Source organism: Haliotis cracherodii, unplaced genomic scaffold (assembly GCF_022045235.1).
Source record: "Haliotis cracherodii isolate W230 unplaced genomic scaffold, xgHalCrac1.p SCAF_13, whole genome shotgun sequence".
NCBI classification, from domain to species: Eukaryota; Metazoa; Mollusca; class Gastropoda; order Lepetellida; family Haliotidae; genus Haliotis; species Haliotis cracherodii.
In genome coordinates this window covers 8513929-8531787 of record NW_027266268.1, presented here as the reverse complement: position 1 = coordinate 8531787, position 17859 = coordinate 8513929, and the positions used below count along the sequence as shown (strand labels likewise).

Genomic DNA, 17859 nt, shown 5'->3' with positions numbered 1-17859 from the left:
CTGGTGGATAATAATAATAATAATAATAATAATAATAATAATAATAATATAAGCGATATAAAGGTAAAAGTAAACGTTCCCTGAAAACATCGACAAAGGCATGAGGTAAAGGACCTTCCAAGGTCTGGACGGCCTCGTGTGACGTCAGGACGCGAAGATCGCGACCTAATCCGCTTGGTTAGGAGACAACTCTTTGCCTTTGCATCTGTTTGAAGAAGAACTGGGTGCCCAACAGACAACTGTCATCATAGACTTACGAGCGATCAAAGTTTACAATCACGTCACAATACCCGATGACGTAATTTCTGGAATTTTATTTCAAGACCCATCGACGAAACAATGCCATGTGACGTCAGCTTAGCAACAAGGTTGCTGGGGTAATCGAACGTGCATAAGCTCCTCTCAGTGATCTATCATCTCCACACGCAATGTCGTTGAATAAGCCAAGGGATGTTGGTAGGTTTCAAAAGAGTACAAAAGCACGCGTTTTGGTATTACACGATGTGTAATACAGCTGTATGTTTATTAAACGGGTGATCTCTTCACGGACAAGTTATAAATCGCTTGATCTCACCCAAGCGATATCTCCTGTGGGAGCCAGTTTGGGATGAAAAATTACTTGTACACACGGTGGGAACTGTTTCGTTATAAAAAAGGGCGATTTCGACAAACAATATATTCTTTGAGCATGAAGGATTAGATAACGTTTTTTTTGTTGAAATCTCTTTTAATATCTTAACCAAACCGAACAACTGAAATTTGAAAATACATTAAAGTTACACACAAAAAGCACAAAATGGCTGACGTCATATAACGAACTAAGATGAACATGCCATGCAATGTAAACGTGACCACTAGCGTCTAGGGTTGAGGTATCATGTTGTTGCAGTCGTCGGTGTTGCAGCAGGAGATCCAGTTGAAGTGGTAGCCGCGGAGCTCGTTGTTCCCCTGCTCGACCAGACTCTTCATCTGTAAACAGCCCTACAGCAGGAAATAGGAATGTTAGCTCGGTTGCTATTGGTTGAAATGTAAAGGTTCACATAGGCTGTGTCCGAACATGATGATTTACAAACAGGGATGTTACGTCGGTCGCCATTGGTTGAAATGTGAAGGTTCACATGGACTGCGTTACATAATGATGATTTACAAACAGGGATGTTACGTCGGTCGCCATTGGTTGAAATGTGAAGGTTCACATGGACTGCGTTACATAATGATGATTTACAAACAGGGATGTTACATCGGTCGCCATTGGTTGAAATGTGAAGGTTCACATGGACTGCGTTATATAATGATGATTTACAAACAGGGATGTTACGTCGGTCGCCTTTGATTGAAATGTAAAGGTTCACATGGACTGTGTAAGAACACGATGATTTACAAGCGGGGATGTCGCAAATGGTTGAACTGTAAAGGTTCACTTGGACTGTGTTAGACAACGTGACACTCGTTGTGTTGTACATAATTTATTGATTGAATACAGTTAAAAGGATTGGGAAAAGCTCCAGGGGCCGATCTCGCCCTTTCTTTAAAAGTACAATTTGTCCAAAAGATCAATATATGCAAACATTAGTATTATTTTCAACAAACATATTTGGAGACAAACCCATGAACTATTTAAATCCTTTAGTCGATAAACTATAACTATTTACCTGGAACTCATTGACACAAAATAGAATGGTATATAGACCACATTTTATGCCAAATTTGGAAAACGCTATAGCGATATAATGTTATTGCGACATTCGAGGAAACATTTTCAGATTCTGATTCACAATTACAGTCAAATTTAACAAGATTTGCCTTGAAAACGTCAGCGTTAAGAAGTCTTGCGTGTAAAGTTAACGGTTTCCTGACGGGTAAAAACAAGGCATAGTGCTTTGTTTCTGACGTATGTTCTTTTTGAATACTTGTAATGTACTTGCTCCTCTTACTTCTGATTGGGTTTGGGTTTAACGCCACTTTTAACAGTATTCCAGTTATATCGCGGCGTATCAGCTTAATGTGGGAGGAAAGCCCGAAGTGATGCAGGTCTCAGACGTTAACCACTTCTGTGAAACCCACGAGCACGGGTATGGTGCTGTCAAACCTAAAAACATAATCGAGCGAACCGGGATTCGAACCCATAATCATAGGTTTCGGGCGTGCCCAAGGGACGCAACTCTGCACAGCGAATCGCGGCGCCTTAGACGACTGAGCCACCCTGATTCCACACAAAGCTGTTAACATAAATGAAGGTTTTTGTACAGTTATTGTTCTGAATCTGATGATTGAACGATTAAATTTGGTTCGTAGTTTACAATCAATGAAAGTTTCAATTGTCTAAGGAGCTCAGGTAAGGCATGAAGATAATCTTGGTGCAATGAATAATTTTGTAGAATATGCATAGCTTTTTTTCTGTCTGTGTTTTTCTAATACTTAACGTAAACATCTTGTCTCATAATGTTCACTGGCTTTGGAAAATGTTGGAAGATATGCAGCCACCCTCGCTGTTTCTAACTGTTCCGTTTCTAGTCTATCAGTTATTACTACAGACCAACCAACTGAAATTTCAGATACGTATTCCCGAATGGGACGAAATACATGTTGTGTATGTTCAACAACGTTTGTTTCTAGAAATAACATACTTAAGCTTTCTCGTCGAAGGCACCATTATTAGATGTTGTTTGTATCACGCCATGTATGTGGTTAGTATACATCACTTGCCCATTTATCATTATTTTGCTTGCTGTAACTGATTATGTATGTACTGCTTTATTATTGAAATTCGAATCAGGTTCCAGGGCTACGTTACGGTGAATTTTGGGTGAGTGAGTTTAACGGCGCCGGGATTTTGTATGGAGAGAAGATATTTTTCACCTAAGTTGCAAAACCAGATATTTAATTTGCTTAAAGCTATGAGCTTAAATATACATATTATTTAAATACTGTATTTTTGTGGCAGACAATTCCTTTTCATTGCAACAGTATGAGTTTTTTCAAGCATTTTCTGGGACAAATGGGGTTTTTTCGATACAATCCGATGCTGCTGGATTTAAAGTGAGTGAGTTGAAATTAACGCCACTTTGACAGTATTCCAGTAAGCCCGAAGTGATGCAGGTCTCAGACGTTTACCACTTCGGTGAAACCCACGAGCACGGGTATGGTGCTGACAAACCTAAAAACATAATCTGGGCGAACCGGGATTCGAACCCACAATCATAGGTTTCTGGCGTGCCCAAGGGACGCAACTCTGCACAGCGAATCGTGGGCCATCACACAATACCTTCAACAATATGCTTCAACACTTTGCTGGCGTGATTTTGCAAGACACATATTATTTCCTGAGACAAAATATATTTTGACTTACAGGTTCAGGGTAGCAATACTGGATGTAGTAGGTCTCATTGTCTGCCTCGTGTACTTCGCCAAGGAAACAGGACTGAAACAGAGACAGAGTCGTATGCACGGTAGGCATGTGATAAATACATTTAAATATTTGAAATAAAATATACATTTCAAGAATCTGCTCTTCTACCAAACATAAGTGAATGGGATTACGAATCGGAAGGTAGAACTACATAATTGTCTCTACTGTTTTTACATTACCCTCCTTATCATACCTTATTTATTTATTTGTATGTATTTGTTTGTTTGTTTGTTTGTTTAAATTTCAAAATAAAGTTTTTGATCTGATGGTCTTAAACCAGGAGATAGAAAGATACCCTTAGTTATATGGGATAAAAGGTTAACTGTATTTGATTGATTGATTGATTGATTGATTGACGCCGCACTCAGCAATATTCCAGCTATATGACGGCGGTCTGTAAATAATCAAGTCTTGACCAGACAATCCAGTGATTCATAACATGAGCATCGATCCAAGTAGTAGAGCCTGACCACCCGATCTCGTTAGTCGCCTCTTACGACAAGCATAGTCATCTCTTACGGCAAGCTTTGGTTGCTAAAGACCTATTCTACCCCGGATCTTCACGGGTCTGTCTAACTGTATTTAAATTCATGCATTACATAGTACATGAATGCCATTATTGTTTGCATATTGAATCGGTAAGTAGCAGCATTGTAACATTGTAACTCACGTCACCAGGGTAACACTTCTTGGAATGCTTGCAGTCAGCTGGGTCGCTCAGATAGGTACACGTCAGACAGGACTGCGAGGGAACTGAAATATAATCTTAGTTAGATTTCACTTCCTTCATTTATTTTTCAATTATCGTATTTTATATTTTTTTAACCATCTTACTTCGTCGGTTCATCATCAATAAAATAAGAAGAAAAATAAGTTTGTGTGCAGTGTGTAGAGATCAGCAACCCTGCAGAGTCCTTCGCTTGGGTGAAGTCGGCTTGTTCGAAAAACGAAACAGAATGCTTTCTGTTTGCTGGTCAAGACCAGTCACTTCCCACTCGAAACCATCAATGTGTGATTTTGCATCAAAATGTAGATTATGCAATGAATTTAAGGAGTCTGTCCACTACATTGTCAGTGGATGCCCAGCTTTGGCACAAACACAGTATCTTAAGCGACATGATGGAGTGGCTCGATCCTTTTATTACCGTCTTCACCTTGCTTATGGTTTTGACTCAGTGGTCCATCCATGGTACGACCCAGAATATGTAGAGGGTGTCATGGAAAATGATAAATACAAAATTCTTTGGAATAAGCCCGTATACTGTTTCAGACATATCCAGGCAAAAAAAACCTGATTGTCCGTTATGATAAATCCAATGAAATCATTTATATTATTGAATTTTCTGTCCCTCTTTGACACTAATGTGATTGACACGACACGGGTAAAACATGGCAAATATGCACACCTCGCTTTTGAAATGTCACGTTTGCATCCCAAGTACCAAGTTGTCCGACGCCCCATTTTTTTCGGTGGCTTAAGTTTGGTACCTCCCAATTTGTTGACTGACATTGGAAGAGTACTCGGCTTTGCTACCGGGAATACAGCCCGTCTGACAATGCTGAAGGCTGCAGTGTTGGGGAGTCTTCACATTCTCCGAAAAGTTCTCGGTTGGGTTTGACTAGGCAGCGCTTCCTGGGAGAAGTTCCCTTCGCTGTCTTGGCTGCTGTAGAGGGGGGCAAGGGCCCTGGACTGATGATGAGCCAAACCAGCCTGACTGTGCCAGGATCACCCAAACCCTCATTGCTGCAATTTTATTATTTTAATCTGTAAATAATAACAGAAATGAATGTCAATCAAGCGAAGTGCCTTATCAAATCGGCGTAGACTCAGTTTTTTCAAGGAGAGGCTATCTGAACGACCACTGCATCGAGTTTATGTGCTGTGTATTGAGAATTACAGCTACCCTGTAGAACCCTTCGGGTGAAGTAAAAGTACTATATATAATAATACTTACCATTTGGTGGTTGAAACGGAAACTGTGCAACAACAAATGCAGCTCCAACTAAAACAGACAATTGTATAAATCACCACATTATCGAGTGGGGATGCTATTGTACCAGATGATGATGAGCACGGTGCAAGGTGCTTCAGCTAGTATGTTCTTCCGTTGGGAGCAATAATCGTGAAGTATCGAGGTTGCTTTGAGCAGTATTCAGTTATATGAGGGTGTGTCAGTCGCTTTGAGTATTTAAGTATTTAAGTTATGTATTGGTGTGTCAGTCGCTTTGAGCAGTATTTCAGATATATATCGGTATGTCAGTCGCTTTGAGCAGTATTTCAGTTATATATCGGTGTGTCAGTCGCTTTGAGCAGTATTTAAGTTATATATCGGTGTGTCAGTCGCTTTGAGAAGTATTTAAGTTATATATCGGTGTGTCAGTCGCTTTGAGAAGTATTTAAGTTATTATATGAGGGTGTGTCAGTCGCTTTGAGCAGTATTTCAGTTATATATCGGTGTGTCAGTCGCTTTGAGCAGTATTTCAGTTTTATATCGGTGTGTCAGTCGCTTTGAACAGTATTTCAGTTTTATATCGGTGTGTCAGTTATTTTACACAGTATTTCAGTTATGTCCGGTGTGTCACTCAATTAAACAGTATTTCAGATATGTCACGGTGTGTCACTCACTTTGGACAGTATTTCAGATATGTCACGGTGTGTCACTCACTTTGGACAGTATTTCAGTTATATCACGGCGTGTCACTCAATTAAACAGTATTTCGGATATATCACGGTTCGTCAGCTTCATGTGGCTGGAGATGTTCATCACATGTGTCTCGCAAACCCCGCATTATCTCGAACCCTCGCGACCACCGTATCTGGCCTTGAACTTGTCCTGTGATTATTCAATGATTCAATTAATAACTTACCTTTTTTAATGTAAGTATGTACTTTTAGTCATTAGCAGTTTCAGGGAACATGTCAGGCTCGACTGTGTATATAAGGCTCCGCAATTTGGCTTGAAGAGTAGCCTCACCGTGAAAGGATCCCCTAATCGAATTTGAACCACTTTAAATGTTCATTGTACAGTCAGCACCATACCCGTGCTCGTTGTTCGCTGCAAGTCTGTTCATAGTGTTACAATAAGCTGACACACCCTTATAAAACTGACATATATTGCTCGAGGAGTCGATAAAATAATTCACTTATACAGTTCATTGTTTCAACCCACCAACCCCTTCCACAACAGAAAGTGCATACCACACGACTGTCAAGATTTCAATTAGTATTAACAGTTTTTAAATGTTTGTCCAAAGAAACTCACCGATGATGAGACACAGTATGTGAAAAGCCTCCATGGTGGTTCAATGCCGGGTGTGGGAGCGGGACATGTGTGGGACAGGCCCAGCCTGTTATCTGCTATTTCTGGAACTAGGCACCCAAAAAGCACATGGGGTCCATATATAGACCCGAGATGAGACTACAAATACCTGGCTCATCAGGTGCGGTAGATCTGGAAAAAATGATATTTGGAGACGCGTGACTAATACCTTTGAGTCTTGTGCGATTTAAGTATTAGAATGGTATTGTTTGAGAACCATTAAATTTTATGCACTCATATATCCCACGTATCACATGCATGTCTCCCTTTGGGGATTCCGTGGCTGAGTAGGTTCCCAGTATCCCATGCTTGTCTCAATGTGAGGATTCCGTGGCAGACTAGATCCCCAGTACCCCATGCTTGTCTAACTGTGGGGATTCCGTGGCAGACTAGATTCCAAGTACCTCATGCTTGTCTCCCTGTGGGGACTCCGTGGCTGAGTAGGTTCCAAGTACCCCATGCTTGTCTCCCTGTGGGGATTAGATGGCAGACTAGGTCCCCAGTACCCCATGCTTTTCTCCCTGTGGGGATTACCCGGCAGAGAAGGTCCCTAGTACCCCATGCTTGTCTCCCTGTGGGGATTCCGTGGCAGACTACATTTCCAGTACCCCTTGCTTGTCTCGCTGTGGGAATTCCATGGCAGACTAGATTCCCAGTACCTCATGCTTGTCTCACTGTAGGGATTCCATGGCAGACTAGATTCCCAGTGTCCCATGCTTGTCTCCCGGTGGGGATTAGGTGGCGGACTAGATTCCCAGTACCTCATGCTTGTCTCCCTGAGGGGATTCCATGGCAGACTAGATTCCCAGTACCTCATGCTTGTCTCACTGTAGGGATTCCATGGCAGACTAGATTCCCAGTACCTCATGCTTGTCTAACTGTGGGGATTCCGTGGCAGACCAGATTCCCAGTACCTCATGCTTGTCACACTGTGGGGATTAGGTGTCAGACTAGATTCCAGTGTCCCATGCTTGTCTCACTGTAGGGATTCCATGGCAGACATTCCCAGTACCTCATGCTTGTCTCACTGTAGGGATTCCATGGCAGACTAGATTCCCGGTACCTCATGCTTGTCTCACTGTAGGGATTCCATGGCAGACTAGATTCCCAGTACCTCATGCTTGTCTCACTGTAGGGATTCCATGGCAGACTAGATTCCCAGTACCGCATGCTTGTCTCCCTGTGGAGATTCTAGGGCGGAATAGATCCCCAGTACCTCATGCTTTTCTCCCCGTGGGGATTACCCCGCAGAATAGGTCCCCAGTACCCCATGCTTTTATCCCTGTGGGGATTACCCGGCAGAGAAGGTCCCTAGTACCTCATGTTTGTCTCACTGTAGGGATTCCATGGCAGACTAGATTCCCAGTACCTCATGCTTGTCTCCCTGTGGGGATTCCATGGCAGACTAGATTCCCAGTACCTCATGCTTGTCTAACTGTGGGGATTAAGTGGCAGACTAGATTCCCAGTACCTCATGCTTGTCTACCGGTGGGGATTAGATGGCAGACTAGATTCCCAGTACCTCATGCTTGTCTCCCTGTGCCAATTCCGTGGCAGACTAGATTCCCAGTACCCCATGTTTGTCTCCCTGTGGGGATTCCATGGCAGACTAGATTCCAAGTACCCCATGCTTGTCTCCCGTTGGGGATTCCATGGCAGACTACATTCCCAGTACCTCATGCTTGTCTCCCTGTGGAAATTCCGTAGCAGACTAGATTCCCAGTACCCCATGTTTGTCTCCCTGTGGGGATTAAGTGGCAGACTAGATTTCAAGTACCTCATGCTTGTCTCCCGGTGGGGATTCCATGGCAGGCTAGATTCCCAGTACCTCATGCTCGTCTCCCTGTGGAAATTCCGTGGCAGACTAGATTCCCAGTACCCCATGTTTGTCTAACTGTGGGGATTAAGTGGCAGACTAAATTCCCAGTAGCCCGTGCTTGTCTACCTGCGGGGATTAAGTGGCAGACTAGATACCCAGTACCCCATGCTTGTCTCTCTGTGGGAATTCCGTGGCAGACTAGATACCCAGTACCCCATGCATGTCTTACTGTGGGGTTTAAGTGGCAGACTAGATTCCCAGTACCTCATGCTTGTCTTACTGTGGTGTTTAAGTGGCAGACTAGATTCCCAGTACCTCATGCTTGTCTCCCTGTGGGAATTCCGTGGCAGACATCCCCAGTACCCCATGTTTGTCTCCCTGTGGGAATTAAGTGGCAGACTAGATTCCCAGTACCCCATGTTTGTCTCCCTGTGGGGTTTAAGTGGCAGACTAGATTCCAAGTACCTCATGCTTGTCTTACTGTGGGGTTTAAGTGGCAGACTAGATTCCCAGTACCTCATGCTTGTCTTGCTGTGGGGTTTAAGTGGCAGACTAGATTCCAAGTACCCCATGCTTGTCTTACTGTGGGGATTAAGTGGCAGACTAGATTCCAAGTACCCCATGCTTGTCTAACTGAGGGGATTAAGTGGCAGACTAGATTCCCAGTACCTCATGCTTGTCTAACTGTGGGGTTTAAGTGGCAGACTAGATTCCAAGTACCCCATGCTTGTCTAACTGAGGGGATTAAGTGGCAGACTAGATTCCAAGTACCCCATGCTTGTCTTACTGTGGGGATTAAGTGGCAGACTAGATTCCAAGTACCCCATGCTTGTCTTACTGTGGGGATTAAGTGGCAGACTAGATTCCAAGTACCCCATGCTTGTCTTACTGTGGGGATTAAGTGGCAGACTAGATTCCCAGTACCCCATGCTTGTCTAACTGAGGGGATTAAGTGGCAGACTAGATTCCAAGTACCCCATGCTTGTCTTACTGTGGGGATTAAGTGGCAGACTAGATTCCAAGTACCCCATGCTTGTCTTACTGTTGGGTTTAAGTGGCAGACCAGATTCCCAGTACCTCATGCTTGTCTAACTGAGGGGATTAAGTGGCAGACTAGATTCCAAGTACCCCATGCTTGTCTTACTGTTGGGTTTAAGTGGCAGACCAGATTCCCAGTACCTCATGCTTGTCTAACTGTGGGGATTAAGGGGCAGACTAGATTACCAGTACCTCATGCTTGTCTCCCGGTTGGGATTCCATGGCAGGCTAGATGCCCAGTACCCCATGCTTGTCTCCCTGTGGGGATTCTGTGGCAGAATAGTTGACAGCATGGCCAGTGAGTGTCATCATAACAATCTTATTTTAAACACATCACTCTGCATTGATAACCCACCACACAGACGTTGCTGGGGTCTAATTATCTCAGAATCCCAATGGGGCAGTTGTAAACTGAGACTGTTGTCATGGTGACAGGATGACACAGTCCAGTACCACACCACAACCACCGGATCTCAGATGATGGAGGCCTGTAAATAATCAAGTATGGTCCAGAAATCAAGTGATCGATATTGTCAGCAACGATACACAGCGTATCATGACACACAATCAACCAAAACCATTATTATGGAGTATTGTACTATCAACTTTACATGTTGTGAAATCACTAGACACGGGGTTAGTTTCAAATTATAATACTTCTTTATTCATGGAATGATAGGGTAAAACATAGAATTGTTCATTAAGTTATAAAAACAAAAATATACATAATTGCAATGTCACATAACAATTGCCATATATTTATCTGTGTGTCCTGCAATATTCAAACAGGTGAGAAACGAAATGTTTTGGCTCTCCATTGAAAAACTATTGTCCAATAGAATATACAAAAATAATAAGTTTGTTACTCCAGCGAGTCCAGTATGGAAAAAAACTGATGAAATCAAAACTGGATTGAAAAACTCGTGAAATTAATATTTTGTCTTGAAGAAAATTGTACAAAAACATGTACAGTACACACATACACAGTCTTATCATTTCCCCGAGGCAGGGAACTTGCAAATAACTTGTACAGAAATATTTATGTAAACATGTACAATATCCATTATCATGATTATGTCGTTGAATTCTAAAATTACATTTACTAAACATTATTATGTAATAATATTTTGTCAATATGTTTTTTGGCATATTCAGTATGAATATCATATTACTATGTTTAACGGTTATTATTCATTTTTAAAAAGACAGACCCCTCAAATAACACCAAGGGACAGAACTCTGGGTGACATCAGGGTTTCATTGTACGGAGTTGTACACTTGGTTTGAGCATATAAATCAAACCTTTTGTACAAATCAACCTGCACACTCTGAACAGTGTACCCTGATAACAAAATATGTAGAGAGATCAGAAGAGAGACTGGGGAGTGAATGTGAGAAGGCTGGGGGTAGATATTGGTGTTGTTTTTAAGTCCTTGAGGGCTTGTTTAGGGGGTCACATGCTATGATAAACAGAAATTGGCTTCAGTTTGGGATTCAAACTTGTTCTTACAAAAGGGAAGAGGGGGCAGAGGTGGAGTGTTGTAAATAAGTTCTTGAGGGCTTCTTTAGGGGGTCACATGCTATGATAAACAGAAATTGGCTTCAGATGGGGATTCAAACTTGTTCTTACAAAAGGGAAGAGGGGGCAGAGGTGGAGTGTTGTAAATAAGTCTTTGAGGGCTTGTTTAGGGGGTCACATGCTATGATAAACAGAAATTGGCTTCAGGTGGGGATTCAAACTTGTTCCTACAAAAGGGAAGAGGGGACAGAGGTGGAGTGTTGTAAATAAGTTCTTGAGGGCTTGTTTAGGGGGTCACATGCTATGTTAAACAGAAATTGTCATCAGAAAGTACGCTCACATGGGGATTCAAACATCTTCCTATGTGTTTGTAATCCAAGACCGGTGAGCCACAGTACCACATCAGGTGGCTTGTATCATCTGACTATGCCATGTAGTGATTGTACAACCATAAACCATAGTTCAACATAAACTTTCTACTTCCTACAACCACACTGCAGCCCCAGCCCTCAAACCCTCAAAAGTGAGGTCTTTATGAATGTGATTAAATGCATAGTAGTATAAATTGTGTGATATACATGAAATGTTGCTGAAAGCCAGCTGACTTCACAACAGTTCTTCTGTATCCATAGAGTACATGATCAAACACATAAACTTGACAGCCGGAAGAGATTGGGTTAAGAATCATGTTATACACTCATGCAATATTTGACATCTTGGATCAACATAGGAAGCACTTTGAAGGAACTTCACAAACACAGTCTCAAGTTAATACTGATAAAACAAAGGCAATGCTCTCTGGCAAAGGTATTTGAAACATCTGAGCTGGGTACGGCTATTTCTATCTAAGACTAGACCAATATATTCTTTGTTTCACTTATACATGACATAAGGCTAACTTTATTTTTCCAAAATAAAACAAAAATAACAATTAACATGATTAAAATGCTGTTTGCTTGAAATTATTATTTTTATTTACATCTTTTTGGTAATATTATCAATAAGTATCTTTTTAGAGAAATAATGCACAACACAGATTTATTATTAAGTAATAACACATTATTCTTCGTTTCATTTTTGTCCTGTGATTATTTGCATGACCACAACTGTGTCAAGTAATATGTTGTACATACAAACACAGCTCACTTGCATACAGGCAAATATCTCTGGGTCAAAATGTCATAATTCTGTATTGATTTAAAAATAATATCTTCTAAATTTTTTAACAACCCAGCTTCACAACTACTCTAGCTAGCTTACCAAATTATGTTTCAAATGACTCAAACTCACATTTTCCCTCAGTGGTTAAACAACAAACCAACCAACCAATTGTTGACTTTAGATACTGTTGGAAAGACAATCAACTGGGGTTGCATGTTATACAATTTGGTTACACTGTGTGAAGAAATAAGAACGTTGTAACACTTTTGATACAATGTATAGGTTTTTGAAACCTCGACATCATCACAGTATGGTACTGAGCGGTGTACCAAGCCAGCTGACAGCCCGGGACCATGAGGGTTGAAACATTCATGAGCTTTTTGACCTAATTCTTGAGTCCGTTTTGCGCTGCTCAGTTTTAACATGTATCCGTGGGTGTAAATATTGGCTTCATCTATCACACACGAGTCTCTGGGAACTCGGTGTCCCAGCAGTAAACACTTCTGGTTGACTGGTGTTGAAAGAGTTAACTTAAGTTCATGCTGCTGTATTTAGTTTGTTTGTTTGTTGTTCAACACCACACTAGGCAATAGCAGTCATAACAAGACAATGAACTGTTTGCCATGATCAGCATCAGTCTACAGCTGATCTACACAATCAGGATATGTTTACATGCATTCCAACTCAACCACTCACAATTCTCTCAAATTCATTGACTTCATCAAGCATATTCACTTAACTTAAATATTGCAATACATTGTCATGATTACCAATGACTAGAAAACCTGTTCAGAAAACCATCATGAAATAGAAAAATAAGAAAAAAGTAATCAATCTTATCAAGACAATCCAATTTTATAAGATAATATAATCGGTGAGTATAAATTGTATATGAAATTTCAGATATCAAAAACTATGACCATTTAACAATTTCTTCAGACTTCCTTAAATATGTGGGCTGTGGTGTAGCTTAGTGGTTAAAACCTTGGCTCATCAAGCAGCAGATCCGGGGTCGTCTCCCCACATGGGTACAATGTGTGCAGACCATTTCTGGTGTCCCCCGCCGTGATGTCGCTGGAATATTGGTAAAAGCTGCACAAAACCACTCACTTACTGCATAACTATCCCAAAGCACTCCTGATCAATGTCTGCTAATCACCACATAGCAGGATTAAAACAATGTCAACAGCTCACTCACTCATCACACTGTAGATTCTTCCTCCTTCCAAATATTATCACAAAGGAGTTTTTTCTCGCTCAAAAGTTGCAATTTCCATCAGCTCTACGCGATAATGCTCCAGCCATTGTCCGCCATCATAATGCTTTTGTCGTAGGTTATCCTTCCACCGGCTCCCAGCTGGAAGATACACCTGGCGTTCCCTGTCCCCCTTCTCCAGTATTGGCGCCACCAGGAGGGCATCCCCCACCAAGAACTCACAGTCCACCCGCTGGGCAACGATGTCCTCTGGTGCCACCCACCAGACTGGCCGAATAATTGGCATCCCTGACAAGAAAGAAAGTTGCAACAATTTATTCCTTCCTAGAACGCCACACTTTTGTGTTCATGTTGTGTGTTTATCTGAATCCAGCGTATTCAGTCTCAATTCTGTTGTGATAAATATCTAGACTAACATCTAGTCTCTGAAATGAACATATCGTACAGAAAAAACAGTTGTTCAGTTATCTTAATAAAAATATAATAAAAGGGAGCCCAGTGACTCTCTTCATTTTCAGATACTGCAGTAATCTAGACTTGCCAAACATTATAGACTTGCATGGGCTGTATTTGATATATATTTGTATTAGGGTCTGTAAGACAGACTAATAAATATCCTGAGCCTATCAATTTTGAATATACCCTACTCAAAAGAAGCTGAAGAACACACAATTGTTTCAAAGGTCTATAGTTAATCTGTCAGTGTCACAGTTGCTGATTATTCAGAGACTTATCTGGACCTGCCCAATGGCCTAAATCCAGCCCCAAGTCTGCAGAAAATGACAGTAGAAACTTGCAAAATGGAATTAAAAGTTTCCCAATTTATGTTAATATCTATAACAAATAGATAATGTTATGGCTTCGTAGAGATAAAGTGTATTTCACTGATAACAGGACAAATAAATAGGAAGAGGTTGTTATGCTTAGTTACATATTATCACCTTGAATGCAATCTCAAAATTCAATGTTACAATAGGCAAACATCTGAATTTAAGAAAAAAATAACTTTAAAAAATCCCTATTTCAAACGAAGTAACAATGTTTTTCCCAATTTGCCTGCCAGGGGCACTAAGTTTAAAAGCCTTGATAATCCCTGGTATTGAACACACAGCCTTAACTTGTAACAATTAACCATTACATCTCATCATAAAGCAAGACCAACTTTATTACTTATTTTGCAAATGCACCAGTAGTTTTGTGTCAAGTCAAAACTTCAACAGAAATTTACAAATTGCATAATCTGATAAAAGGAAATATTTGCCTTAGTAGCCTATTATCCAAATATATACAATTACTTTAACATTTTCACAGTGTATGTTCTCTCCAGCTTTTAGCATGTTTAGTCTCAAATTATAATAACCCCAACAAGAAAACGTGTCAATAGGTACAATGCAGTAACAAATTTAGTTTCCTTTGTCTGTGTGTTTGTTTGTTGTTTAACGCCGCTCTCAGCAACGGCAATCTGTAAATAATCAAGTCTGGACCAGACAATCCAGTGATTGATATCAAGAGCATCGATCTACACCATTGGGATGTGAAGTCAGGGATTCTGACCACCCGATCCCATTAGTCGCCTCTTACAACAAGCATTTCCGCCTCTTACGGCAAGCATGGGTTGCCGACGACCTATTCTAACCCGGATCTTCACAGGTGAACAAATTTAGTCATTGAACATGTTGAGTGAGTGAGTGAGTGAGTGAGTATTGTTTTACGCCTCTTTTAGCAATATTCCAGCAATATCACGGCGGGGGACACCAGAAATGATTGAGCATGTTGAGCATATTGACTTCAGAAAGTTTTTATTTTTTACTCTGTGTTCAAGTATTTGTTGGATAAAAATCTGTAAACCAACTAAATTTGTCGTAATGTGTTAGTGAGTGAGTTGGACTTACTGCCGCTTTGAACATTGTTCCACTTATTTCGTATGATGCTTACAAACTTAGAAACATAATTAGAGTGAACTGGACTTTAAACCCACAATCATAGGTATGTCACCCTACATAGCAAATTGAAGTGCCCTAGATGATAGGGCCACCCGTGCATCCCCCTCATATATAAGGAACTGTCGAAACTGATCAAGCATATTACCTGTCACTTCTGCTTCTTTCGCAGCAGCCTTTAGTAGTGGGAAGACCTTATTTCGATGATATTGAACAAGTTGAAGAGCTAATAGTGTTGTTTCGTTGTTGTATTCCCATGGGGCATAGGAGAACTGCATGATGGGTAAATAAGTTGACAGCAACATCCATCGCACATACAGCTCGGACTCGGGCAGAATTTTGGATTCAAAACTTTCATTTTTGAACGGCTTCAGAGAAAAACTTCCCCTTCCACCAATAGGACCAGGGTTGATAAAAGGGTAACCGAGGAGACCGTAAGTTAGAACAGTCGGGATGATTGACTTGAGTCCACTGTTGTAATCCCAGCTGGACTGTCTGTCTGTGATCTCGACAAACATGGCATACTGCTGGGATTGGTATCCAACCTTCACTGTCCCTTTGTCTCCGAGACTGGCAGCAAGTTCCACATACTTCGTGCTGTACTCACATGGATTGTGAATAAAAGTCTTCATTGACTGACTGAGATCAAAGGACGAAGACTCGCCTCCATCAAATACAAAAGCAGTATTTCTGTAATCTTTCTGTATATTTTCCAGTATATCATGGAACCACTTGTAAGCTTGTTCATTTGTAAAGTCTACAAACAAAGATACATTGCCATTCCAAGCTATGCTGGCTGGCAATGTCTCCGAGTCGGCATCATGAACAAAATATCCATTTTTCTTCCCAGTTTCAGCATGGAGTGACTTAAGATCCATATAAGGAGTGACCCATGTTCCGATTTCAAAACCAGAGGACTTCAATTCTCCAATCATTTGATGTGCATTTGGAAACTTTTTATCATCAAAATTATAATCTCCATATGCTCTGAAATATCTGCCATAAAGTTCAAAGAAACCTTTAGGAAATTTATTTTTGCTGATTTCATTTGTGTAAGTTAACACAGTTGATTGTTTAGTTTGGTCTCTTAATTTCGCAGATGTCCACATGGGATTTTGCATTCTCAATTCATCTGGTATGCGAGTGGGAACTTTAAAACATTTTTTATACATATGTTCATGGATTTCTTTAGCATTATTAGCCTTACACACAAAATACCGCAAAATTGGTGGAAGATTTTCAGGATTCTGGAAACGGTTTGTGATATATGATGCTTTAAAACACATCTTGTTACTATTGTTGTCATTGATGCCCACATGCAAAGGAACAGAATTGTCGACATACACCCCTACTCCTTTTGAACTGAACCAGTATCGCTCAAGAACAGGACCAAACACTTCTTTGCCTGTTTCCCTGGCAACATGGAGAGGTGATGATATGTAGGGTTGTAGCGGGACACTCAGCTGTTCTACTGGCCAGTCATGTGTGTAATGTGCACTTCCCCCATACCAGTGGGCGTCTGATAAAGGGAAACAGTCATAAGGCACAAAACCATTGTTCTTGGGCGTCCAAACAATATTATAACACCTTGCATTTTGAGAAATGGACTCTTTTATCTCCAACTTTCCTCTGTGTAGCCATTTTAAACAAAGGCTGTTTGAATCTTTCGAATCACAAGTCAAGTCAGGCGCACTTTGTAGTTCTTGAGGAAAAGTTACTGTTAAATATGAGTCACCATCATTATGTTCGGAGAAAGTGATGGTTCTCTGGCTGTAGTCAAAATAAACATGGCCCAACTTGTGTCTAAAGTCAAAAAGATTCAGATCTATATCGAGGACTGGCTTTTTCCTTATTAAAGAGCGGCATATCAAAAGTACTAATGCTAAAATCACAATTACACCACTTATTTTAAGTAATCTTCCCATTTTCCGTTTTGGAATTGCCATTGGCTTCCTAGCCGGAACCGGAACTAGAAGTTTTAGTATCTATTAATAGTTTGGGTTTGGGGCCCATATAGGGTTTAATGTTTCTATACTAATTTCGTAGACAACTGTTTTCAGTGTGGAGGAAGCCCTTAGGAATTACATAACATAATCAAGATTCGACACAACAGTCTGACAGAATACAAACCTTTTCTTTATTTGAGATGTTTGCAAGTAAATCGGGTGCAAGAATGGGTGAGATTTTTCAACCTCTGTTATAGCCTCAATGGTTTTCTTTGTACGGTACTTGCTGTTGAAGCGCTGCTTTGAGCCTGTACGTGTCACGTGGGCACTTTGATCACATGATCTTTATTGATCGACGCGGGGCACTGTTTGGGTGAACGTGACGCAATGTCATGTCACTCGTAGTGGGACTTGGTTCGGGCAATTTAGCAGACCTGTGAAGATGTTTTTACCCCCAATAAGATTTATTAGGAAAGACTTCCGCCCATATA

At 41.0% G+C, this 17859-nt stretch overlaps 2 protein-coding genes across 2 annotated transcripts; both read right to left on the bottom strand.

Moving 5' to 3' along the window:
• Window positions 1–750: 750 nt before the first annotated feature.
• On the bottom strand, window positions 751–6712 carry LOC139458839 (uncharacterized). Its single transcript, XM_071240267.1, has 5 exons — window positions 6673–6712; window positions 5365–5412; window positions 4080–4162; window positions 3350–3421; window positions 751–981 (listed from the first exon to the last, which is right to left on the bottom strand). Exons 1-5 carry the CDS (start codon window positions 6704–6706, stop codon window positions 862–864), a joined length of 357 nt encoding a protein of 118 aa, XP_071096368.1. The 5' UTR covers window positions 6707–6712; the 3' UTR covers window positions 751–861.
• A 6344-nt stretch (window positions 6713–13056) lies between these two features.
• On the bottom strand, window positions 13057–17368 carry LOC139458838 (myogenesis-regulating glycosidase-like). Its single transcript, XM_071240266.1, has 2 exons — window positions 15571–17368; window positions 13057–13770 (listed from the first exon to the last, which is right to left on the bottom strand). Exons 1-2 carry the CDS (start codon window positions 17366–17368, stop codon window positions 13502–13504), a joined length of 2067 nt encoding a protein of 688 aa, XP_071096367.1. The 3' UTR covers window positions 13057–13501.
• Between the last annotated feature and the right edge of the window lie 491 nt (window positions 17369–17859).